The sequence below is a fragment of the Elgaria multicarinata genome, chromosome 6 (assembly GCF_023053635.1).
Source record: "Elgaria multicarinata webbii isolate HBS135686 ecotype San Diego chromosome 6, rElgMul1.1.pri, whole genome shotgun sequence".
NCBI lineage: Eukaryota > Metazoa > Chordata > Lepidosauria > Squamata > Anguidae > Elgaria > Elgaria multicarinata.
The window spans coordinates 97,065,545-97,093,179 of NC_086176.1; the positions used below are offsets into that span (position 1 = coordinate 97,065,545).

A 27,635-nucleotide genomic window follows, 5' to 3' on the forward strand; every position below is an offset into this window, starting at 1 on the left:
CACCCTGCCTCCAATACCTCAATGGGAACTGAACTAATGGGACATTTCCAGCTTATGAAGAGAATGTTTAAGGTCTCTGAGGTCTGCTCCTTCTATACGTACCACACTCCATTTTGTCACATTTACTTCTTTGTACTGTAGCTGGTAGTTGAGCGTGATCCATCCATTCTGAACATCAGCGGAGGGCGGAGGCTTCCAGCTGACTTGGATATCTGCATAGTTGCCTAATGGGCTGGTGTTCAGCATTGTCCAGTTGAGTCCAACAGGAGGGTCTGGTATCACTGTGAATTAAAACACATTTTTCCTAAATAATAAAGAAACGGCAATTCATTCCCCATGTAAGTCCAGTGAAAGAAGCCAAGAGATATACACAGAGCATACCTGCCACTACTGAAATGTGCACCCCAAGAACTTCTCCAAAATGCAATTTGGACCCTGCGCTGAAAGAGGTTCCTCACTTTTGCTCTATGGTCTCACACGGAGGTCTTTCCTAACCCCTGCTTTCTGAAATACTTCTTAACAGGATATGACCGAGTCTGTACTCTATTACTGAGCTGTGGCCCTACTCCTGAAAATACAAGGCATCCCTTGTATTTATATATTTAACATGTATAGTATAAACCATGGCAATTAAAAAATATACTGCCCTATTATTCTAGTAATCTCCAAAGATCCTGCAGACTCTGGGCAGTATCTAAGGCTGCTACTGCACTCCTGCCATTTCTGTTGTGCCAGTGGGACACACAACTTGCCTAACCAGAACTAGCACTTCTGGCAATAATTGTGGGAATGAGCGGAGTTTCGAGATCGGGACGGGTGAGCAGAGCTCCCTTCTGCAAGCTCCATGGACCTATTCTGTTCTAGAAATAAGAATTTTGCTCATTCCTAATTGCTGAACGATCCACTAACTTCGCGTTGCACTAGCAGCAGGTCCTGCTAGTGTGCGGACAGCGTTGGATACTGCTTTTACGAAGTTTATTTTATTTATTTGTTCGTAACTTGTATATACCGCTGAACAGAATAGAATCTCCCAGTGGTTTCCAACATTAAAATACAATATTAAAACACAGCATTAAAACAATTCCAACTAGAATAAAGGAGCAGTACAATGGAGGGTTTTGCCAATTGTGGTGCCACTTACAGAGAAGCCTTGCTGTCTGGGTACTTCATTCCATCCATTTTGGAATGACCAGCAAGACCTCCTCTGCTGATCTTAAAAGTCGCCTTGGTAAGTATAAGGGAAGGTGGTCCACTAGGTATCCTGGTCCCAAGTTGTTTAGGGCTTTATCTGACAGTAACATAACTTTGTACATGATCCAGTAGCTAAAGGCAGCCAGTGCAGTTCTTTCCACATAGGTGTTATGTGAGCGTAGCTGGGTGTCCCAGTGAGCACCCTAGCTGCTGCATTCTGCACAACACAACACAATGTGTAAAAAGAATCTCTGTTTTATGCATCAAAGCTTACGATAGTGTTTTAAGAAGATGGGGGACTAACTTGGCTAGGGAAAACAATTCTGCATATCTTATTGAACAAGCTGGAGCGTGTTCAGAAGAGGGCAACGAGGATGATCAGAGGTCTAGAAACAAAGCCCTATGAAGAGAGACTGAAAGAACTGGGCATGTTTAGCCTGGAGAAGAGAAGATTGAGGGGAGACATGATAGCATTCTTCAAATACTTAAAAGGTTGTCACACAGAGGAGGGCCAGGATCTCTTCTCGATCCTCCCAGAGTGCAGGACACAGAATAACGGGCTCAAGTTAAAGGAAGCCAGATTCTGGCTGGACATCAGGAAAAACTTCCTGACTGTTAGAGCAGTGCGACGGTGGAATCAGCTACCTAGGGAGGTTGTGGGCTCTCCCACACTAGAGGCCTTCAAGAGGCAGCTGGACAACCATCTGTCAGGGATGCTTTAGGGTGGATTCCTGCATTGAGCAGGGGGTTGGACTCGATGGCCTTGTAGGCCCCTTCCAACTCTGCTATTCTATGATTCTATGATTCTATTGGTCACTGGTTGATAAATAGTCAAGGCTTTGGTTTCCCCAAAGTGTGAGTTGTGACTCCACTGCACTTGCTAAAAACAAGGAATCCAATCACAATTCCTTAAGTCAGCCTTCCTCCAGATGTGTTGGACTACAACTCCCATCAGCCCCAGTCAGAAGAGTTCTGCTGGTTGGGGGTGGTGGTAAGTGTAGTCCAACACATCTGGAAGACACCAGGTTGGGGAAAGTTGCCCTAAGTAATATAGGTCCATTTGGAGGAAGACAAGTAGGAATTAGGAGGCAGAACTAGACGGGAGGTGAAGAATGTTAGAACTGCTAGGTGAGGGGGGTTGTGAAAAAGCAGAAATTGTACTGGAGCAGAAATCGAGCTGGTGGATTCACTTTATGAGAGTTCTTGTTCATGGGAATGCAAAACATAAGAACAGCCATGCTGGATCATACTGAGGGTCCACCTAGTCCAGCACTCTGTTCACACAGTGGCCAACCTGCTGTTGGCCAGGGACCAACAAAGCAGGACACGGGTGCAACAGGTGCAAACAGGCTTACTGCCTCCTTGCCAGCTACTGGTGCAATACTGGATACTGGAGATAGCACATAACCATCAGGACTGGTAGCCATTGATAGCCTTCTCTGCCAGGAATTTATCCAACTCCTTTTTAAAGCCATCCAAATTGCTGCATCCCCTGGTAGCAAATTCCATAATTTAACTATGTGCTGAGCGAAGAAGTACTTCCTTTTATTTGTCCTAAATCCCCCCACCAAAAGATCAAGTATACATAGGAGGGGAATGCCCAATTTTATAAAATGTCTGTAACACCTTATTATATCGCTATCCTTTTTTGATCTCCAAAGCATTACGAAGACAATGAATGCTCTGCTTTCATGTGTAATCACTTCAGGTCCAATCCAACATGTAACATAAGAACATCAGATACTTTTGGTTATAGTGGTATAAAAGAAGCAGAAGAGAGTACATATTGGAAGTATACCTATGTCCTCCACACGGAAACAATAATCATCATCGTAAGTCTGGTTTCCTTCAACTAGTTTGATACAATAAGGAACCCAAACAGAGGCGTAGGATGTGTTGAAGTAACAGCTGTTTTCACCGGCAGTTATGTAGTCAGGACATTCTCTCCATTCTTTCCATTCACTCTGCCTAGAATAGCAAAATGATTAAATGTATAATATTATGAATATCCTAAGGGAACAAAAATTATGTTAGGTTTAGTGATGGATCCACAACTCACATATACAAATATCTAATAGCAGCAAGTAAATATGATACCCATAGTTTAAGACTAGATTGGAATGGGGAATTGGAGTGTCCTATTTTGCCTAACCAATAGACGGTTGTTTTAGCATCTGTTTCTGAAGCTTCTATGGATCTTAGGCTACGTCTTATTCAGCAAAAAGTTTTGTTTCGGTTTTATTGGACTCCACAATGCCTTTTCAATAAGGGTTTATCTAACTTGCATAATTGCTGGAGATGTAATGCATCTAATGCTTCTTTAACTCATATGTTTTGGCCATGCCCAGTAGTTGCCCCCTTTAGGGAGGAGGTTATAATAAGGATAAACTTTGTACTGAAACAATCTATAATATGGAAGAACGTGCAGGTCCTTCTAAATTACCTACTGGTTTCCTGGAAATTAACACATGGTCAGCGCAAATGGATCTTCAGAGCCCTTATGACAGCCGAAAGACTTATACTATCACATTGAAAGGACAAATTTACACGTCCTATAATGCAACGGATCGAGGCCCTAATAACATTATCAACTTTTGAATGAGTGTTATACAGACGCAACTTGCAAGAGGATAAATATACGGATATTTGGTCTGCTTTTCTTGAAACCTTTGTATAACTCCCTCCCTCCCCCCCCCCCCAGTTTATATGATGGAAATGATGATAATTCTATATACACAATCTATGGGTCCCCCCTCCCCAGTTTTCATGATGTATTTTCTGTTCTGTTTGTTGATATTCACAATAATTTAAAAAAAAAAAAGGTTTAGGGATGGATACAGATTTAACCTGGATCAACCATGGTGGTGGAAGTCTAATCAATGTCTCTACATAGAATGGGGGTGAAAGCACCATTTTATCCTTTGTCCAAGCAGCAAAATATTTTAGACCAGCCCTGTTTTGTCTGATCTAGCAGGCTGTTTCTTACGTTTTTACACAGTTGGCTTCCATGTGGCTCCCATTGCTAAGTGACTGCAAAACATGTCCCCGTGGCTGGAGAGGCAGGCAGAATGTTCTGGAGCTGGATTGTTATCTACTTGTTATCCAACCATGGCACTGTCTCCTGCTTGCCAATTTAACCTGCCAACTTGAAATTGACCTTAAGAGCCTCTGTCTCATGCTGATCTATGACTGGTATAGACTATTACATGCGAAAAAGCCATCTGCTTTCGTTACCTTCATCTAGGTATTTATGTCAGGTGCTGCAACACAGAATGGACTTTCATTTTAGAAACATGATTGATTTCTCTGTACCTTTTGGAATACAGCAGTTGTATTGTTCCTGGAGCAGTTAAGTGGGAGAAATCGCCGATACTCCAGTAACATGAAAATGTTTCCATTTCAGGTGATCTACACTTAATGATCTGTGGTCTTCCCGATGGAGCTGTAGGGAAGGGAAAGGGGAAAGAAGAAAGAGAAAGACTGAGCATATTATTCAAACAGATAAAACCCAGCAACTGATGGATTAATAGAACACTACAGACCTCAACATAAATTAGATTCATGGCATGTCATCCCAATGTATTGGTGCTACAAAGAGCCATTGTCATAAACATGCCTGTTCTGTATATTAATTTTGTTTCCATATTGATTGTAAAAGCTGCACAAGATAAAATAGTGGCATACAGCATACTATACTGTCCCTTATTATGTGAATGTTTCTCAATGTCTTATTGCCTTATCTCACCTGGAGCCGCCTTTTTGTCAGACCCATCCTGGTTTTATTTGATTCCCACCAAAAACATGGTGCCCAAGGATGCTCTCAGGAGTGTTGCTCTCTCAGTAACTCTCTTCTGTGGTCTCCTTTCTTTCCCCAGTTATAGCCCCTCCCCATTTTCCAGACCAAGTCCGAGGCCCCACATGTCTACCCCCAAATTTGCACTACGTTATGCATTTCTCCTAACCCTCTGCGTGGCATTAGATGAAAGCAGAAAAACAAAACATACAAAATGCATCAGAGTACTGATACTAAAACTCGTTGCAAATATAACAGGTTGCTACTACTAACTCCTTTTGAGAATAGGTATTTAACACTCAACAAGACTCATGCATACAAATGACACCTGCTGAAATTCCCTTTTCTAGACAACTGTTAAAGATACAGGAGCTTTGTCCTCTTTTTCATATGGTCACCTACCCAACCTTGCTCTAAGAAGTCTTTCTTTTTATTCCGGGTCAATTTCAAGAGGCTCTGGAGACTAACTGTAGCACCCAGTTGATCTATAAGGGCAGATAGGGCTAAGACCTTTTGTCAATCATTCCCCTCATCTAGACCTTTAGGACTCCATTACCTAGGGTGACCATATGAAAAGGATGACAGGGCTCCTGTATCTTTAACAGTAATGTAGAAAAGGGAATTTTAGCAGGTGTCAATTGAAGAGGGTGAAATTATCGGGGTAATTGCTTACCCAAAAATATAGCAGAGTGCGAAATAGCAGCAGCGTAGAGTCTGGAAATGGTTTCAGCTTGAATTTAGGAACAAAAAGAAGCACTCACGGTCTTTGGTCAGTAAGAAGCTTTACTGACACTAAATAAATTACTTACAGAATAAATGGTCATATATACAGTCCTTTACAGTACAGCAACAACGTAGCAGTATAACATCAGCAGTAAGTTCCAGCAGTAAGTTCCAGCAGTAAGTTCCAGCAGTAAGTTCCAGCAGTAAGTTCCAGCAGTAAGAAGCCATACAACATGGACTTCTTAAATACACTTTTCTCCTTGGCCCAATTAACCAATAGTCTCTTCATCTTGTACATCTCGTACCGCACGTAGGCCAGGGAAGAATCTGCTTCATACTGGACTTCTCCTGGCAGAGACAATCTGGCCAAGGACATCTTTTTAACTCTTTAGAGTCCTTTTCCTTCTGTGGGTAAAAACCTAACCACAACACCCTTTCATTTTTAACTACAGAAAAAATACAATTTACATTTCATTACATTTCACCTGTAAGAAATCAACTTTACATGTTTACAACAATCCCAACATTGTGTACATTTCTCTGTGTGTTACATTTCCCAGAGACTTTTTTTATATGTAAGTTTTTCTTTTCTTCTTCTTCCAAGCACTGTTGAAAAACTTTGTGCTTTGGGGCGTTGAACTACTTTGCAATCTTCCAACTTGCAAACTTTCAGCAATTTTAAAACTTTCTGCTTCTGGCTTTTTAGGTAATTTCCTTTGGAAACTTTTCTACCTCTACACCAAGGTAACACCTAACTTTCCTCAGAGACTTCAGTTTCAACCCTTCCTGCAGCTTTGGGCTGAGTTTTCTTGAATGTGGTCTTGGGAACTCCCTGCCACCAGTAGACGAACCACTAGCTCCACAATCATGTACTCTTTTGCTTGCCCCTTTGCATACAGACACGTGTGTTTGAAAACACCCCCTTTCAGTTTTCGCTGCCTGAAAACACTTTTCTTGCTCTTGTTCAGACAATTTCAACACATCACTGTAACTCTCAGGTTCAGACTTCACATAACACACACTGAATTCATCTGAATACTTTAAAGGTGGAATTCCTTTGTTTTTTCTTTGTGAACGACGAGGTACACTGGCAATTTCTTCCTCCCTTTCATTTCCCTCCTCCCTTCCACTTTTGGGAGTGGAAACACTCTTCTCAGAGATGTGAGGGCTCTGAGAAGTTAACCCCTGAGTTACTGTTTTCTCCTGGTTGTTCACAGTTTCTAACAGAACTTGGGAACCTTGTATCCTGTCCCAACCTGCCTCCTGAAAAGTAGCAGACCTAGAAACAACCACCTTCCCATGACTTAGGGAAAAACGCCAAGATTTGGATTGCATGCCAGAATAACCCACAAAACGTAATTTCACAGACTTGGTTTCACCTTTAGATCTTTTGGACTTTGGGATATGCACGTATGCCCAAGACCCCCATGTTCTCAAGTGAGACAAATCTGGCTTTGAACCAAAAAGTAAACAGTAAGGCGAACTGCCTGTAACCCTGCTCCAGGTTCTATTACACAGATAGTTTGCGGTTAAAAATGCTTCTCCCCACAAATCTTGCTCAGCGTTTGCATCAGCCATGAGAGAATCTTTCTTCATTTGAAGTACTCCAATTCTTCTCTCAATTGACCCATTTTGAAAAGGAGTTTGGGGATCTATTAACCTGTGTGTGATTCCTGTTTTCCTAAACCACTCACAGAACCTTCCAGAAACAAACTCACCCCCACGGTCCGACTGCACAGAAATAATGGGCTTGTTAAAGAACTTTTCCGCCCAAGTTTTCCAATCCCTAAAAGTTTCAAAAGCTTCTGATTTTCGCTTCAGTAAATAACACCAACTAAAGCGTGTGTAATCATCCAGAATTACAAGCACGTAACTGGATCCCCCTTGTGTAGGCGTGAATGGCCCTACCAAGTCAATAAACACCAGTTCAAAAGGCTTTTGTGACACCCTGTCACTTTTCCTGCAGATGTTCTGCACCCGGGATTTGGTCTGATGACAGATTGAACAATCCAAGAAATTTTTACAGTTTCGCAAGCTTAACCCTGTACACACTTGAGGCATGTGACTTAACACTTTAAAACTTGCATGACCTAAACGCCTGTGCAACTCATGAACACAATTTTTATGGTCTGGCACGTTACCAGTTTGTGCCACCCTTTCTTTACCTGCACCCATGTAAAACAGTCCATTTTTAACATGTCCCAGTGCCACATTTTGTCCATCCTTAATCACTTGGCACTCATCCTTCTGAAACGTAACAACGTATCCTTCAGACGTTAGAGCGCTAACAGAAAGGAGACAAAAATCTAAATCTGGAACATACAGAACCTGTTCACACTCCTTTTGCAGACATGGAACGTAGCAACAGCCAATTCCTTCCACCCTCGACGTTCGTCCATCTGCAAGCGTGATTGACTTCACCTTGCTTGGTTCCAACTTCCGAAACGCCTCTGGATTATTAGAAATTGTTCTGGACGACGCAGAATCAATCAGCCAAACCTCTTGGGCCTCGTTACACCTCACTGTGGCTGAAACAAATGCATTCGAGCATTCCTTCTCCTCTCCAGCCTGTGTAACTCCCTTCTTCCTCTTTTTACAGAAGCGTTTGATATGACCCGGCTGTTTGCAAAAATAACACTTTCTTATTGCAACTGCGGTTCTCTCCACACTGTTGCCTTGGAAACACTTATCTTTCAGCATTCTTTCTCCGCTGCCAAGGGCTGACTGCTTAACCCTTTCCTGGCAGTTTTCCTCCTTCCTGGAAAGACGCCGTTTCTCTTCTTGGAGCAAACGACCCGTCAAATAATGAAGAGTGAGTTCATCAGTCTTCATACTTTCCAGACTGGTTGTCAGAACGTCCCAGCTTTGAGGCAACGACCCCAAAATCAGGTAGCACTTATGCTCTTCCGTAAAAACGATTCCGACCTCCTGCAACTGGACAAATAGAGATCTCACCTGTTGGAGATGATTTGCCAAACTTCCAGCCTCCTCCAACTTTAACCGATACAGCTCTCTGGTGAGGCTCAGCCGTGTGCTTGCCGACGCACGCACATAAATCTGTCTCAGCGCATTCCAGCTGTCTCTTGCCGTCTCATCTCTGTTGATATGGACAATTTGCGAGTCCTCCATACTCAAGACAATGTTTGCTTTGGCCCTTTCATTCTGCTCTTCCCACACTTGTGCTTCTTGAGCAGTCTGACCAACCGGCCTCGGGACACTCACGACGTTCCAACATCTGTCCCGCTTCAAAAACATTTCCATCTTGAATGACCACGTTAAGTAATTTCTCTCATTCAGCCGTTCCACCGGAATACTGGATGCCATCTGAACCTGGGCCATCCTCACCGGCTGGGCTGGAGCGCGACTCACACTGGATACAGACCCGTCTGAGCTCGATGAACTGCCTGAGCTAGACTCCGTCTTTCCCTCCAGCGTTCCTTTGCTCTCAAGCTTTCCAGCAACCAAAAATTATGCCTTCCAGACTTTCTCTGGGCGCATAACCTATCGGGGTAATTGCTTACCCAAAAATATAGCAGAGTGCGAAATAGCAGCAGCGTAGAGTCTGGAAATGGTTTCAGCTTGAATTTAGGAACAAAAAGAAGCACTCACGGTCTTTGGTCAGTAAGAAGCTTTACTGACACTAAATAAATTACTTACAGAATAAATGGTCATATATACAGTCCTTTACAGTACAGCAACAACGTAGCAGTATAACATCAGCAGTAAGTTCCAGCAGTAAGTTCCAGCAGTAAGTTCCAGCAGTAAGTTCCAGCAGTAAGAAGCCATACAACATGGACTTCTTAAATACACTTTTCTCCTTGGCCCAATTAACCAATAGTCTCTTCATCTTGTACATCTCGTACCGCACGTAGGCCAGGGAAGAATCTGCTTCATACTGGACTTCTCCTGGCAGAGACAATCTGGCCAAGGACATCTTTTTAACTCTTTAGAGTCCTTTTCCTTCTGTGGGTAAAAACCTAACCACAACAGAAATTCCCTTTTCATCACAACAGTTAAAGCTACACTAGCTATAGGAGAGTGACCAGATACAAAAGAGGGCAGGGCTCCTGCAGCTTTAACTGTTGTGATGAAGAAGGAATTTCACCCTCTTCAATTGACACCTGCTGAAATTCCCTTTTCTACATTACTGTTAAAGATACAGGAGCCCTGTCCTCCTTTTCATATGGTCACCCTACCATTACCCATCATACACCAACTGTCAACTATAGTATTGTAACATTGGTGTATAAGAGGCCTGCATTACTTGAGATCCAACAGCCTACTAGCCAAGTATTCATGTATTATGGCCTTCAAGTCCAGGCAGGGAAAATATAGGTTTATTGAAAGCCAGCTTATATATAACATAAAAGTAGGGGTATTTTGTACCTTCAAAAATGTTGCCTCCAAGAGCTCCAAAATTAATCCGGCCCTTGGGCTGAAAGAGTTTCATCACAGCTGCTTTCATGGCTATTGAATTTACTGGCTCAATAGTAATGACCTAATTGGTTAAACAAGAAATATTGGCTTATGTATTTACAAGTTTAAGCAGGCTGTTTTAGCAAGCACCCTTGGAATGGAATGGGTTAAAAGAAGTTTTAAAAACCCACCTCTGCAAAACACAACAATAAGTCAGGCATATGGCCTTTGTAGGACCTTTCTGCTATACAGCCATTTACAGATTAAGGCGCTAGAAAACGCCCTCGGGGACTATTGGCTGAAGCAGCCGTTAAGGGTAGGATCCAAACAAAAACTCTTCAGAGTTTTTCAGAGTCTGTGTTTTGTTTTATTATGACCATGGGTTTTAGCTACAGTCTGAACTCTGGTCAAGCTGCGAGACAGCTGGTGCCAGTTCAGTAGCACCGAGTAATTGTGCAGTTAGCAGACATAATTCAGAAGGCGAGCGTGTCACCTTCTTCCTTGAGGTTATCTTGGGATCATCACAATGTTCTTTTCCACTCTTTGCAGTTATGGCATAACCACTCTAATATAATAACATAAAACCGTGACACTGCAGACGGATGAAGCCAGGCTTGCACAACGTGTGACTCATCGAGCCAAATGTAACGCATCAGCCATGGATGCAGCTCAGTGAGCTTTTGATTTACCTATATTATTCCTGCTTGCTGAGGATTTGCAGGCCGTAATGCATGGATATATGGCTAGTAGGCTGGATTTGACTTGATGGATTTCAAGTAATTGTTAGGCCCTGGTTAGGCCTCATCTTGAGTATTGCATCCAGTTCTGGGCACCACACTTCAAGAAGGATGCAGACAAGCTGAAGCGTGATCAGAGGAGGGCAACGAGGATGATCAGGGGTCTGGAAACAAAGTCCTATGAAGAGAGACTGAAACAACTGGGCATGTTTAGCTTGGAGAAGAGGAGATTTAGGGGAGACATGATAGCACTCTTCAAATACTTGAAAGATTGTCACACAGAAGAGGGCCAGGATCTCTTCTCGATCATCCCAGAGTGTAGAACACGGAATAATGGGCTCAAGTTACAGGAAGCCAGATTCTGGCTGGACATCAGGAAGAGCTTCCCGACTGTTAGAGCAGTACGACAATGGAACCAGTTACCTAGGGAGGTTGTGGTCTCTCCCACACTAGAGGCATTCAAGAGGCAGCTGGACAACCATCTGTCAGGGATGCTTTGAGGTGGATTCCTGCATTGAGGAGAGGGCTGGACTTGATGGCCTTATAGGCCCCTTCCAACTCTACCATTCTATGATTAATGCAGGCCTCTTATATACCAACATTACAGTACTATACTTGACAGTAGGTGCATCATGAGTAATGGAGTCCTAAAGGTCTAGATGAGAGGAATGATTGACAAAAGGTCTTAGCCCTACTTGCCCTTATAGGTGTGTTACTGCCCCTTCCAGGTTTATGAGGGCCGTTGGGCAAGATACCCTCAATGGGCCACCTCCTTCAGTAAGTCTACCTTCTTACCACCATCACAACCAGCTGCTATTGCTCCTCATTCCCTTTCTCATCATGGCTACCACTTGCTTGCTTGATAGGCACAGAGCCAGTGAGCATATAGGCAGTGACATCTACTGCTTTTCTCACTGCCTCCACTGTCTAGGCCAAAGCAAGAAGCATTGAACAAGCAGGTTGCAGAAGTGAAGAAGAGGAACAGCTCCAGGGGGCTCCTGTCAGACCCTTGAGGCTGACCCCGAGACGCGTGTTCTGAAATGGAAGTCCAAATGTACAATGCAAAGGTATGGAAGTCCATCAATCTTGCCAGTACTTGAACATACCCTCAATGGCAACCAGTATACTGGCTTCCTTATGGTGCTCTTACAGGCATGGATGTTGAGCCATTTTCCAGACTGCTTCATGGGAAAGGTGCAGTGGCTGTGATCCACTACTACTTTATTAATTCCAAAGCTGTCCTATGAAAATGAATGCAACTGCTTTCAAGTATGCATGCTTTTCCAAAGCATAGAATCATAGAATAGCAGAGTTGGGAGGGTCCTATAAGGCCATCGAGTCCAACCCCCTGCTCAATGCAGGAATCCACCTCAACGCATCCCTGACAGATGGTTGTCCAGCTGCCTCTTGAATGCCTTTAGTGTGGGAGAGCCCACAACCTCCCTAGGTCATTAATTCCATTGTTGTACTGCTCTAACAATGACAGCCGGAATCTGGCTTCCTGTAACTTGAGCCCATTATTCTGTGTCCTGCACTCTGGGAGGATCAAGAGGTCCTGGCCCTCCTTTTTGTGTCACAACCTTTCAAGTATTTGAAGAGTGCTGTCATGTCTCCCCTCAGTATTCTCTTCTCCAGGCTAAACATGCCCAGTTCTCTTAGTCTCTCTTCATAGGGCTTTGTTTCCAGACCCCTGATCATCCTGATATTAGATTGTAAGCCTATGCGGCAGGGTCTTGCTATTTACTGTGTAATCTGTACAGCACCATGTACATTAATGGTGCTATATAAATAAATAATAATAATAATAATAATAATAATAATAATAATAATAATAATAATCCTCGTTGCCCTCCTCTGAACACGCTCCAGCTTGTCTGCGTCCTTCTTGAATTGTGGTGCCCAGAACTGGATGCAATACTCAAGATGAGGCCTAACCAGGACCGAATAGAGGGGAACCAGTACCTCGTGCGATTTGGAAGCTAAACTTCTATTAATGCAGCCCAAAATAACATTTGCTTCTTTTGCAGCCACATCACACTGTTGGCTCAAATTCAGCTTGTGATCTACAACAATTCCAAGATCCTTCTCGCTTGTTGTGTTGCTGAGCCAAGTATCCCCCATCTTCTAACTGTGCATTTGTTGATTTCTTTTTCCTAGGTGCAGAACTTGGCATTTATACACCTAGGAAAAAGAAACCAAATGCAGCTTGAACAGCTTTTGTGTGCCTAGTCCCACAGCGGTCCCATAACGGTACGGAGCAGTCAACTGCTGCATATCTTTGTCGGTTGCCCTGGGTTCATGTCATTCCTTGTTGTGGGCAGTGCTGGCTCCAGGCTTGAGGGAGCCCTCAGCATAGTGTCCTCCAGTGGGGCTTTTCCTCCCAGCGGCACCATTCCTGGGAGCCATTTTATTTTCCTGTAACGTCTAGATGTAGCATTGCTACAGTGCACTGTGGGAAATTTAAATTGCAACCCCCTCAGTGGAGTTCCCGCAATTTAAATTTCCCACTATGTAGCACTATTTTAGAACATTCTGGGAAATTAAAATGTGGCCACCCGGCAGTCTAGTGTTCATATTTGTATATATTTTCTAAAGAGGACCTCAGGATTGGCATTGGTGCTCTTGGGATGTTTGGGCCCTGTCAACTGCCCAAGGACGCCAGATGATGACACAAGGCCTGGTCTTTTTTTTTTGTAACTCTACAGAGCACCCTTCTCCAACCTGCTGCCCTGCAGGTGTGTTGGCTTAAAACTCCTACCGGCCATCCTGCCACAGGGTAATGGGAGTTGTAGTCCAACACATCTGGAGGGCACTGGGTTAGGGAAGGCTGCTGTAGACTAGAATACAAATTGATGGCGAATAACAATAATAATAATAATACCCATTGAAATGCATGGGAGTAACACTACAGATGCTTTCTGAGGCTGGTTATTGAAATAGCGAGAATTATGGGCAGTTATATTTGTACTGCGGTGTCAGCTGCAAAAGAGCCACTAGGTGGCAATGTGCAAGAAAGCAACAGGTTTAGGAGTGGGAAAACAAAATTTAAGCTCTCTTTTAATTTCACCAAGGTGTGCAGAGCAGTGGGCTCACCAACCGTCCTGCCAGGGGAGGGGAACATGAAGCTCTCTAGAAGAGGTTTTTGGACTGCAAGTCCCATCATCCCTCACCATTGGTTATGCTGGGTAGGGCTGGTGGGAGTTGTAGTCCAACAGCATGTGAAGGCCCACATGTTTCTGACCTCCACTCTAGATCGATCCCTGCCAATGTCCTTCATGACATCTAAGGCCAGGATAGAGGACATTTTACGTCACTGGACCCTCCAGAACTTTCCTTGGTTATCAGTGCTATTGGAAAGAGCCAGGAGCTGCAGACAGTTCATACCAAACAACTTCCACCCTTAAGGAAAGTTAATTAATAAGCAATATTAAAACAATAAAACAATATTTCCTCCATAATTGAGGCCACATATGCAAACGGCACAAAGTTGTTCAAAGGTGCTTGTAAGCACAGCACGCATGTGTATGCTTTTTTCTTTCCCGGCAAGGCAATAAAAGTAGCAGAGGCTTCCTATTATTTCCCAGCTGGTGACTTATACAGAGTCCTTCAAACAATCACGCCTTCTTGGTACTGCAAATTGAAATCCTCTCTTCTAAAGATCACCAGCAATACATTTATTTATCACCACGTTAAGGACTGGAGTCAAGCAACATTGACAGCTGAAACAGCAGGAGAGTTGTGTTTGAACCTTTACTGAAGCAAAAGTGCATTTGGAGTGAGAGCTTTCAGGGGTGAATGAATGCTATTTAGTAGGGCTATGCACAGACCCCCTGCCTTGCCTCGGACGCTATTTCGGAGCCTCCAAAATGGTCTGGATTCGACTTTGGGGGGGAGGGGTTCAGGCGTGCCTGCTCCTTGACTCAGCACCAAAGCCAAAGCAAGATTCACCCCTGCCCCCCGAAGTGACTCAGCCTTGCAGGTTCCTGGGTGCCGGTTGCAAGGCCAACTGGGAGTCCATTCCCTGCTCAGAGCCCCCTTCCACTCTCACTCCCCAAACCAAAGCTGCTGAAACTTACCTGTAAATTGTGTCTTCCCCCCAGAGAGCTGAGCCGCAATTAAAAGTTAAGATCATAGCAGCTCTCTGTTTTTACTATATCTATGGCCACAAATGACAGCGGCCATAAAAAAGAATGGTCCTGCAGGAGCCCTGCCTAGCATGTCTAGATACAAAGGAGGGCAGGGCTCTAGCAGCTTTAACTGTTGTGATGAAGAGAGAATTTCACCTGGAGCTTCATGCATACAAATGAAATTCCCTTTTCTATACAACTGTTAAAGATACAGGAGCCCTATCCTCCTTTCCATATGGTCACCCTATTCTCATAGGGACATAGGAAGCTGCCTTATACGGAGTCAGACCTTTGGTCCATCTAACCCAGTATTGTCGACACTTGATTGGCGGCAGCTCTCTAGGGCTTCAGGCAGGATTTTTTCCTAGTCCTACCTGGAGATGCCAGGAATTGAAACTGGTCCCTTCTGCATGCAAAGCAGGTTCTCTGCCACTGCGCCACGGCCCCAACCCTCTCCTAGCAATCAATTTCCCCTTCGTTTTAAATGCTCAGCTTGAACGGTGCAATTTTGCAAGGCAAGAGGAATGAAACAGGCTTCTTTGCAATTAAATCATCTCAAACTGATACGATGGGACAGTACAGATACAGGCAAGGCAATAAATCTGAAGCTATATAGTTAACTATACCCGCTCAATGATTCATTAAAATTTCAATTATAACTTTAATCTTTCTCCTTGAAGAGTAATTGACAATATTTAACTCCACGAATCGCAACATCTCATTTTCACTCACATATTTATTCGTCCTTAAGGTAATTTCCTGGAACCAGGGAGCTTGCTAGATACCATGATTTTGGGTAGAAGATTAACTGTCCTGCATCCTGATGATTTTAAGCTGTCTGTGACGGTTTTGTGCTATTATCTGACGTCATGCCTGGTTGCAAAGAGGCAAAATTATAGGACTAGAAGGCCTGTTGTTATCATTCACTTGGAAAATAAATGTATACAAAATACCTAAAGTTTAACAATACAGTTATAATTGTTACCTTGGTAGGGTGACCATATGGAAAGGATTCCTGTACCTTTAACAGTAGTACAGAAAAGGAAATTTCAGCACGTGCCATTTGTAGGCATGCAGCACTTGGAGAAATTCCCTCATATCAGAACAGTTAAAGCTGCAGGAGCCCTGCCCTCTTTTGTATCTGGTCAAGAGGGCAGGGCTCCTGCAGCTTGAACTGTTGTGATGAAGAGGGCATTTCACCAGGTGCTACATGCCTACAAATGACACCTGCTGAAATTCCCCTTTCTATACAACTGTTAAAGATGCTGGAGCCCTAACCTCCTTTCCATATGGTCACCCTATGCCTTGGATCAAGCAAGGACATGTCGGGAAAGCCAATGGCTCCACTGGGTAGGGGTGTAAAATCAAGGCAAGGAAAGCTCTGCATGCAGGCTTATAATGTAATGTTCCTACTAGCCATGGTCTTCACGTCAGAGCCTTCTCTCGGTACTGCCACCACCATTGGAAGCGTGTTTGGTGGGGACGCAAGAGAGGGCCTTTTTGGTGGCTGCTCCTTAGTTTTAGAACTCCCTGACAAGAGAGGCCAAGTTGAGGCTCCCTCTGTGTGGTCTTTCTGTCTGTAGGCAAAGTCGTTTTTAGTCCAGCAGGCCTTTATCATGCAAGCTGGTCTGTTGGGTTGGGTGCTGTTTTTATTCTTTTTCTGTTGTGTTTTAATTATGTTTTTAATGTATTGCTTTATGACTGTTTTAACTGAGTTTACATTTTTTTAATTTTATGTTAGCTGCCCTGAGCACCATTTCCTTGGTGGAAAGGCAAGGTGTAAATCAAATCAATAAATAATAAACAAAACCAATAATTTAATAAGTAATAAATCAATAATTAATCAATAATCAATTAATGTAAGAATTACATTTTATAAGCTGGATTTTTCGTGCTGTCTTGATGGCTAAAGGACTCATACTGCAATGATGAAAAGATAAAGGCTCACTGCCTTTAATGCAATGGACTAAAGTCCTAACAACACTAGCAACAATTGAAAGAGTAGTGCATTGGCACCGCTTGCAAATGGACTTATATTTGGTCTGCCTTTACTAAAGTTTATGTGTAATTTGTTCCTCCTCCCCTTGTTTTAGAATGTTGTATTTTTTGAAACTGAGGCCTTTAAAGTACGTAGTTACACTTCAATTTTTTCTTTGTTTTGTTTTGCCGAAATTTATAGTAAAAGAATTGAGGGGGAAAACAAATCAACTCCAGGAAAAATAACATAAGAACAGCCATGCTGGATCAGACCAAGGGTCCATCGAGTCCAGCACTCTGTTCACACAGTGGCCAAGCAGCCATCGGCCAGGGACCAACGAAGCAAGACATGGTGCAAAAGCCCCCACGCCCATGTTCCCCAGCAACTGGTGCACACAGGCTTACTGCCTCGAATACTGGAGATAGCACACAATCATCAGCATTAGTAGCCATTGTTAGCCTTTGCGTCCAGGAATTGATCAACCCCCCTTTTAAAGCCATCCAAATTGGTGGCCATCACTACATCCGTGGGCTGGCCCTAACTGAGAGAGATCAGTTGGAGTGGAACATGGAAGGCATGTGAAAACGTGGTGATTATGATGATGATGAGTATTTATATACCACCTTATTTGCAAAAATAAGAGAGCATCGATGAATTGGGCAGTATAGAAATATAATAAATACATAAAAATAGAAAGCCACCAAATCCACAACTTAAAACCATAAAACCATAAAAAGTAAAACATTAAAGCATTAAAACAACTACATAATTTAAAAAGTCAAATAAAGAAGATGTGTCTTCACACCCTTTCTGAAAGCCGAGAGTGGTGTAGTGGCTAGAGTGTTGGACTGGGAGTCAGAAGATCCGGGTTCTGGTCCCCACATGGCCATGGAAAACCACTGGGTGACTTTCAGCCAGTCACAGACTCTCAGCCCAACCCACCTCATAGGGTTGTTGTTGTGAGGATAAAAATGGAGAGGAGGATTATATACGCCGCCTTGGGTTCCTTGGAGGGAAAAAGGCGGGATATAAATGCAACAATTAATTAATTAATTAATTAATAAAAGAGAGTGGGTGCCGATCGTAGTTATGTGGGGAGTGCATCCCCCAATTTGGGAACGGCATGGGAGAAAGGCATTTTACACATGCCCGACAAATGGGCCTCTGCAGAAAATGTGCCCTCAGGAGGGCCTTCTCCTGCAGACCTTAATAACCAGGAAGATTCATAATGAGACAGGCGCTCCCTTATATAGCAAGCTGTTTATTTAATCATGTTACCCTATATAGCCAAATACACATATAGCACATTTTTACAGTAGTTGTCATAAATGGGGCAGTGAAATATATCTAGCAAGGCTTCACTTGAGGCAGCTAAAGAGTACAAGAAGGATACAGAAGGGGGATTACAGAATCCTCTTGCGCAGGTACAGCATGCTTATCAAACGTCTGGCTCTTCTGTGATGAAAGTGGTCGTCAACACAGTGTTCAGGCACGTCAGACTGGCTAACTGAGCAACTGAACAGTCTGAGCCACTCGCTCAGCCAACTAGTCTCAGTGGCCTTTGTGCCACAAGGACATTATGTACATTAACGAACGCACTGCGGGACGATTGCATGGATTTGCAAATGACGTGTCTGCGGGAACATTAGCTCAAGTGCTGCGCTGCCATGCTTACTTTTGTCCTCATTTTGTGAGGGCAGTTCAGGAGGTTAAAGAACTAACACCATGATTTCTAGAACAGGTAAACATCCTGAAAGTTTAAGTGAAAAACACACACACACACCCCCATATAGAGACTGAACTCTTTGGGACATGAGCTAAAGACGATATATGGATATTAAATATGAATTACCTTTCACATGTCTCTTACAATCTTGGAAAGGTGCACCTACTGCAATTCAGCAATGTGGAATGAGCTCCCTAAAGATGTTCACCTGGCACCTGCACTATACTCTTTTAGACGCCAGGTGAAGACCTTTTTTTAAAAAAAATTCTCAGCATTTTAACAGTCTAGCAATGTAATTTTAACTTTGCTGGTTTAAATCTTTGTATTTAAAATCTGTATTAATTGCTGCATTGCTGTTTGGTTTTACCCTGGCTGTGCTTTTATATTGTATTTTGTATTATGCTTTTATACTGTCTGTTTTATATTTTGAATGGTTTCTATGGTTTTAATTTTTGTGAACCGCCCAGGGAGCTTCGGCTATTGGGCGGTATAAAAATGCAATAAATAAATAAATAAATAAAAAAATATCAAGTATCCAACGGTGCACAACCATCAGTAGAACAGAAAATGCTGGTAGAACGGAAACTTTTGATGGAAAGGATCCCCCCACCCGGTAGCCTCCCACACTCCCCCTTAAATCTGCTCTGGAGGGCTGGGTGACCCTCTGCAGCAGATTTGGGGATGTAGGTGGGAGGAGAGTTGGGGATGCCCCACAAGGGGAAGTCTGCTTCTGTGACTTTGGATGTAGCCCCATATGTCCAGTTACCTCTTCTCTCCGTAACCTGTATTGCTACATAAGGCGTATAAACAAAAGGAATCTGTACCCAATCTTTTGTTCATGTTTCATTTAATTAGAGCCCCAATACTATGCAGGTTTACTCAGAAGCAATTATGAACACAAGAAGAGCCCTGCTGGATCAGACCAAGGGTCCATCTAGTCCAGCATTCTGTCCACACAGTGACTGACCAGCTATCGACCAAGGACCCACAAGCAGGACCCACAAGAGTGCAGCAGCACCCTCTCGCCCATGTTCCCCAGCAACTGGTGTACATAAGCATACTGCCTCTGATACTAGAGGTAGCATGTAGCCATCAAGACTTGCGGTCTGACTTGACTAGGGGTTTGCCCCAGGGTGGATCCGGAGTGGTGTCAGGTCACCATCCTGAAGCCATCCAGGGGCAAACCCCCAAAACTGCACTTAAAAAAAGTCAGGTACTTACCCTGCCTTTTTTTCTTTTCTTTTGCTGCAGAGGCGTGCCACATCCGATGGTGACCCCTGGCTAGTTGCCATCAAGGGGGCAGACCCCCGGGAGGTCCGACACAGGAGCACCAGGTCCTGGCGCTGCACGTCACTCTCCTCCTCTCCTCCGGCTGCTCCATTCCTCTCCCCACTGTTTATCTTTTCATTTTTAATCTGTAAATGCGAAGGTTCGCATTTACAGATTTAAAAAATGGTAGGGGGAGAGAACAGGGCAGCCAGAGAGAGGTCAGAGGGAGGAGAGCTGGTTTGGACGCTGCATGTCCCTTTCTTCCTACCCCTCTGGCTGCACCGTTCCTCCCCCCCCCCGGTGCTCGGAGTGGTGGCGGCAACAACTCCGCACTCGCTCTCCTTCCTGTGCAGATGCTGGGAAGGAGCACAAATGCGGGAGCCTGAGGCCTTGCAGTGCTGAAGCGCTGCCGTCAAGACAGGGCCTAGTAGTCATTTATTTATATTTATATTTATTTATTTATTTATTACATTTATATACCGCCCCATAGCCGAAGCTCTCTAGGCGGTTTACAAAAGTTAAAAACAGTAAACATTAAAAAGTATACAAAATTTAAAAACATAAAAACAACAGTATAAAAACAACACTATCGATTTAAAAACAACAGTTCTGGGGGTCCGTTAAAAAACAAACTTAGCGTCATCAATGGCCTTCTCCATGAATTTGGTCAGTCCCCTTTTAAAGCCATCCGTATGTCTTATGGAAATGAATTCCATAGATTAACTATGCACTGTGTGAAGAACTATGCTCTGTGTACTTCCTTTTATCTGTCCTGAATCTTTCACCACTCAGCTTCATGGCATGACCGTGGATTCTAGTATTATGAGAGAGGGAGAAAAATGTTTCCCTATCCACAATCTCCACATCATGTATAATTTCCCCCACTTCTATCATGTCTCCCTTTACCCACCTTTTTTACAAGCTAAACAATCCCAGCTGTTGTAACCTTTCCTCGTAGAGGAGTTGCTCCAGCCTCTTAATCATTTATTAATGGTTGGTTTTACTCAGAAATCCAACTGTGTTCAACCCTATTCTCGAGTGAGTGTGCATAGGGCTGCAGCCTTTAATTAACTGTTATGCCAAAGTTTCCGAGAACTAAACAGTCTCTCTACTTCAGTGTAAAATGGAATTGTTTTCTTCTAGGGTTAGATAAAAGTATTTAAGAATTCTTCAGCCAGAAATTCCACCAGGGTTGATGTTAGAGATTAGCATCCCAAATATCCAAATATCAGTCTTCATGATCAAGCCTTGCTCTCCACACATATTTTGTTTTGTTTTGCAAACTCAGGGCATTCAGTTTCTAAGTTGTTCCGAGTTCTTTTGCCTTGAAAGATCTCAGTTTCATCAACAAAAATGAATGCGTTAAAAGAGATCGGTCTTCTGCCTCATGCTTTCAGGATCGAAAGGGCAATAGTGGTCACAAGGGTGCACATGAACAAGAAACATTAGGCCAAAAAGGGGGAAGAAAAGGTTTGAACTAAAGCAAATATTTGTTCATGCAACAGACTTCGTGATTATGATTATCTAGAAATATGAAACGCAAGTGGAAAACAAACTTCTTGTAAGTACAATGTGTCAATGTGAATGGGACTCTGAAACACATGCCATTCAAACTGTGAACATGAATGCTGATGCTAGAAGAAGGATTTCAAGAAGCTCTGCTATCAAAACCAGAAGAAGAAGAAGAAGAAGAAGCAGCAGCAGCAGCAGCAGCAGCAGCTAAAAAAAAAAAAAAGCTGTCCTTTCTTTTCACTGTTGGAGATGCAGTCATGTGACCAGAGCTAATAAATTTATGGTGAAGATGTTCTAAGATTCAAGAATTTTGTAGTCAGGTCCAAGACAAGACTGAGTTGATGGTTAGAGTGTGGGGACCACATGATACAGTAATTCTAAGTTTGGGACGTACAAGATTAGACAAAAGATTGAGATGGTATTTCATTTGTTGATTTTTTTAAAAAATTATTATATTCTGTTTGTTATATTTGTTTGTTTACTTATAAATGTGATTCCCTAGGGGACCCATTTAAAACACAGAGTCCATAAAATACAATCAGGATGCATATTCAGAAAATAAAATAAAACAGAAATCAAAGCCAGAACATATAAAACAACCTGATCATGAAGAGCTAAAATAAATTAAGTGGATGAAACATGTTCCAATCGATACAGAAACTGAGACGAAAGTGTTAATCTCAATATTCAACTTATTTGAAAAGTGTTGAGATGACATAAAGAGCTCCATCACACTAGTGATTTATCGCACTCTTGCCATGCCTGGTATGTGTTTTTGCAGCGCGATACTCACATGATGCCGTCCCTGTCCTGTGCTCATCTCACCACTTCCCCTCCCCTTTCTGTATTATTTTGGAGTGGGGAAAGTCTGTTTCCCCTCCTCCGTGAGCAATAAATGAAGAGAGATTGAAAGACCTGGGCATGTTTAGCCTGGAGAAGAGAAGATTGAGGGGAGACATGATAGCACTCTTCAAATACTTAAAAGGTTGTCACACAGAGGAGGGCCAGGATCTCTTCTCGATCTTCCTAGAGTGCAGGACACGGAATAACGGGCTCAAAGTTACAGGAAGCCAGATACCAGCTGGACATTAGGAAAAACTTCCTGACTGTTAGAGCAGCATGGCAATGGAATCAGTTACCTAGGGAGGTTGTGGGCTCTCCCACACTAGAGGCCTTCAAGAGGCAGCTGGACAACCATCTGTCAGGGATGCTTTAGGGTGGATTCCTGTATTGAGCAGGGGGTTGGACTCGATGGCGTTGTAGGCCCCTTCCAACTCTGCTATTCTATGATTCTATGATTCTATGATTCCTCTGTCCTGTGTATTGCTGTCCTTGCGCTATATCAGACCATCCCATTTTTTGTTGGGGGCATGTGTGTTGAAGGGCAGTCTCACAGACAAAAAAGGAGGGCAGTGCGGTTCTCCACTCAACTGTGAAGGGGGAAGGAGAGAGGGCGCCCCAAAACACCACAAAGGTGAGCGAGGCTCCTGCCACTCCTGCCCAGACTTGGTCCCATTCAATGCTATGGTTCTTACTCCTGAGTAGGCATGTCTGGATTGCCTGACCAGAACAATGTTGACTTCCTGTTGCCATGCCAACATTGAGCACAAACTTCTTCAAAATGTAATTGTAATACTTTCTCTTTACTTATATTGTTTAATGTGATCTTAGGGGGGAAAATGCTTTCTGATCTATTGCAGTTCATCAAGAGATACACCAAGAGATCCAGATCTATCTTCTGCCCACCCCTGAGATAGACCTCTACTGGTGACCTTGGAGAATGGCTCCCAGTCTGAGGAGACAGTGGTCAACTGGATGGATCAGTGGTTTGTCTCAATGTAAGGCAGCTTTTTATTCTGCTTGCCCTGTGCATAGCATAACGAGGGGAAGGGGTATTTGGAAGTAAACACCACACAAAATCCTTAACGATGCCATTTCTCTGATCCAGATTTCTCAGGATATTTCCAGTTGTTATGAGATTTTTTTTCTTTTTGGCAGAGCTTCCCAAGTTCCTTTGTCCCTGGCACAAACCAGTTATGTGAAAGGGAAGACTGAAAACTGAAGATAAATTCAACACAGGAAGAGCTTGGGATTAGAATCCGTTATTAAAGTCACTTAAAAAAAAGTCCACATATGCAATTAACTGGGTCGCTCTGACCTCTTATAGTGTAATCTTGTTTATTTGAAACATCGGAGAGATGTCCAACATTTTCTGAACTTAGGGCCTTGAGATAATAATGTCCAAGGCAAGACTGAAAGCTTATAGCCAAATCGATAAGTGAAATACAGCTCTTCCTTGCTTCCAACAGCTGCTTCTTGGTCTTTGTTGACCCTTTCAGAGTCAAAAAGCTCCAGTGACTGTGTAAACCTACACAACTGTAGCACTTTAATGTCAGGATTTAAACCAGGGGTGGGCAACCTGCATCCCTAGGGCCACATGCAATCTCAGACCTGATTTCAAAAGCTTACTGCAAATAATTGAGACCTTTGTTGACTGTGAGCTTTTCTAAACAATCTTGTTAATCCACTGTATCTTCTTTCTTTTTCATTGCATAACTGAGAGATCCGAGCTTTTCCTTTCCTGCTTTTCCATTACAAAACCTCTAGGTGGCACTTTGTTATATCACATGATCACAATTACACAAGCAGGAAGTACTTCTTCTTTTTCTTTTATAAATAATACTCCATTTCCCCCACTTTAACCACCTCCAAGAAAATGCTCTTTAAAAATAGAAGTGAAACAGAGTCATGACATCATCTAAAGAACCTGTAAACAACCATGAGTAAGTAAATGATGAGTGCTCAATAAATGCCTCGTGTAGAACAGCTCTGTCCACCACCAGCATATGGCTTACAGATTATCCCAGAGGAATGTGACCTGCAACAGAAAATAAAAACCCACACTTCTGGACCTGGTACTCTTATGCTCCAATGACATCACTGGTGATAATACGTTTTCCCACTTTCATGCCCATTTTAAACGTTTTTTAGGACATAAAGTATGTATTCTTCAAATTAATAAACAAATAAATACCCAAGACAGACAGAAAGAACGAACTCCAAAGCTATGTGGATTTTTTAAATAAACTTATCTTTTCAGAGTGCATTTCATATCTTAAGGAACTTTAGGGCGCAATCCTATTGGATCTGTCGGTCAGAGGCTTATGAGTATCCAATGCAGATCAGCAGGCACTTTGCACTTCCTGCTCTGCATTTTAGCTAGATGGGTTATTTTGCCCATCTAGTGGAGGCTTCAGGGAGGGGGAAGGGGTGGAGGCTGGGAAAGGCTGGGGATACTTTGTAGCCCCACGTCCCCAGTCTCCTCCCCTTCTCACACCTGGGAATGCCTCCTTTACCCCACCTCTACATTCTGGTTCGTGAACATGGAGAGGTAGCCAGTGTGGTTCTCTCCATGCCTCCTACAAAGGGGAGGGGAGGGAGGGAGGGAGGGAGGGAGGAGCGTGGTTTCCTCCTCCCTGCTCAGAGCCCTGTCTAAGAGCTTGGAGACAGGAAACCGAACAATCTTATCCCCCCCCCCCCCCGATGCTGTCTAGGGGACATAGGATTGCTCTTTTAATCATTTCCCCCGTCACTGGAGTAAAATTGACTACATCAGGAGCTGCATGGGTCCTGCTTGTGGGTTCCTGGTCAACAGCTGGTTGGCAACCGTGTGAACAGAGTGCTGGACTAGATGGACCCTTGGTCTGATCCAACATGGCTCTTCTTATGTTCTTAATATCATCACTCCATTCGCTGGTATGGGCACACCTTCACAAGTTGTGACCCACCTCGCCAAATGCAGTCTACCAGCCATGAATTGTGGCCCCACAGGTGATTGTTCCTGTCCTGTTTCTGCAATTCCAGGCAGGCAGAAAAATTACGAGGCTTAGCCGTTGCCCAAAGTCCTCCCATGCACAGGCTGTGTTTACCTTGATGGCTCACAAGTTGTGCAAGCCTGGCCATCAATCAGGAAAATGCGTCATCTCATGCAAAAATTTGTTATTCATCTACCACTGCTGAACCAGATCTAGCGGCACAGGAGTTCTCAACATGTGTTGTTAAAAAGGCAGCCTCATGGCTGGCAATGGCCAAGAAACCAAAGTTGTCCAGCGTGTTGTATACAGTTCACTCTCCTTAGCTTAGTTTGTGCTGTTAAAAGGGTATTTTATGCTAAGCTTGGACTTTTTCAAGAAAGAGAGTTATATAAGTAGCCACCTGGTCCTATTCAGATCCTGCAGTTTTGTAGTCAGAAATGCTTCATGAGAACAGGAATGAGTTGCAGTTGTAGTCTGCCCTACAGAGACCTTCCTGGTGTGCATTTTTCTGTCTGTCTCTCTTTGCATTGTTGTCCTAAGGACCTCTTCTTGTCAAGAGCTTCAGTAAGTCTTGAAGGCACACAGCACCATCGTTGATTTCACTTTCTGTTGCTGGTTATCTCTGAAAGGCAACCTTTTATAAGAATCATATGCTAGTGCACATGGTATCTCCCTAGGGCGGAAGGCAGTATCAATCAAGACGCCATATTCTAATTAGCACAAAAGGCTTAAGATCTTGGGAGTTTTCAGACGAAACAGAGCATCAAATTAACCAGTGATTTAATTAACCAGAAGGAACAGCACGTACAATGTAGCATAATGAATGCTGTCAGTTTAAGCCTTCAACGTAATTTGTAAACAAATGAATAAACAAAGTGGTTTTCTATTGCTGCCTCTCTCTCTCCATCTCCTATATGATCTACAAAGCACTAAGGAAAACCACACTGATCTATCACTGTTGGAGATTATGAGTAAGACAGCTACTCTCGGCAGCGCGTGGGTGTAATGTTTGTGTTTATGAGCAGTATTCAACTGTGTCATTCCACTAGTGCAAATGACGTTCCAAACTACGCACAAGAGGAAAATCGTACAAAAGTTACACTTGCGCAAGTGTGAATGTGCATGTGGTTACACGACCCATGTGCAAGCAGTTCTGCGTGATGCTTGTCCAACCCATTGAGCAACTGGTTGTGCGTTACACTTGTGCAACCAGTTGTGCAAGTGGTTACGCAACAGGTGGCACAAGCATAATGCGCAACCACTTACGCAATAGAAAGATTCAGTGGAGCTTTGCTAGTGCTTTTTGGGTTTGTGAAATGACACTTTTGGATCTTGCCCCTTTACACATCAATGATTCCAGCAGGCCTACCCAGCTGAATTTTAAGATGCCTTTTAATAATGTATTAGTTTTATATGTTTTTAATCAATTATATGTATTTTATGGTGTTTTGTATTTGTGTTGTACCTTGCCTCAATCCAGAGGGAGAGGTGGGAGAGGTAAGAAATATATTATTATTATTATATTATTATTATCATCATCATCATCATCTGAGTTCAGTCTGGTGGGAATGCAACTGGAAGCCTGGGATCTCCATTTTTTTCTTTACTTTTCAAATGTTGTGCACAGTCCTAGTAGGGCAAATAGAGGTTGTTCTGCCCAAACTGGGCATTGTATTATTTGTCACATTGCCCCCTACTTTCTGCATTTAGAACTGATTTAATTTTCTCTGTATAGATCTGTCAGCAACTGATCAGTCTTATTATCTGCTATCATACATTGATTAGTTGTACCTAGGCAGAGCAATTCAAACTAGTTTTAAGTAATTCTCCCACTGCCTGGTTCGCTGCTGCTATCCTGAGTTGCAGCCTGGAAGGCCTGGCCTGGCACTGTCTTTCCATTTCATCCATCCCATTATTTTATTAGTGCTGGATTTAGGAACAAGCCAAGTAATCCATGGCTTAGGGCCTCATATTATGAGGGGCCTCTAATTATGCTGGAGATAACTTAGATGTAAGATAACTAAGATGAAATCACTTTGGCTTAAATATGTGGGAAAGTCTGATTTGTCTTACAGCAGGGTTGCCTTATATAGAGAAAGTGTGGCAATGCAGCATTTAGTAGTGGAGGCAATAAACACAAACCAGAGCCAGATTAAAAGTTCAAATGAACTTTGATACACATCTTCAGAGAAGGCTATCTAACACATTTAAATACAAGCATGCCCAAATGGTACCTGTTGATTACTATTATAATGTAATACACTTTTTTCTCTTTATTTTTATGGTCTTTGAATCTTGATATGGTTTAGGGCCTCAGCATGTCTTAAACTGGCCCTAACTGCACTGCT

The 27,635-nt window shown here is 43.1% G+C and overlaps 1 protein-coding gene across 1 annotated transcript in view; it reads right to left on the bottom strand.

Moving 5' to 3' along the window:
- Positions 1-27,635, bottom strand: part of GHR (growth hormone receptor) — a 172,836-nt gene that overhangs the window by 15,590 nt on the left and 129,611 nt on the right. Inside the window, exons 3-5 of the mRNA XM_063128110.1 lie at positions 4,504-4,633; positions 2,990-3,159; positions 103-281 (exon numbers count right to left, since the gene is read on the bottom strand). Of these exons, the coding sequence (XP_062984180.1) occupies positions 103-281; positions 2,990-3,159; positions 4,504-4,633 (479 nt within the window). The remainder of the gene's footprint in view (positions 1-102; positions 282-2,989; positions 3,160-4,503; positions 4,634-27,635) is intronic.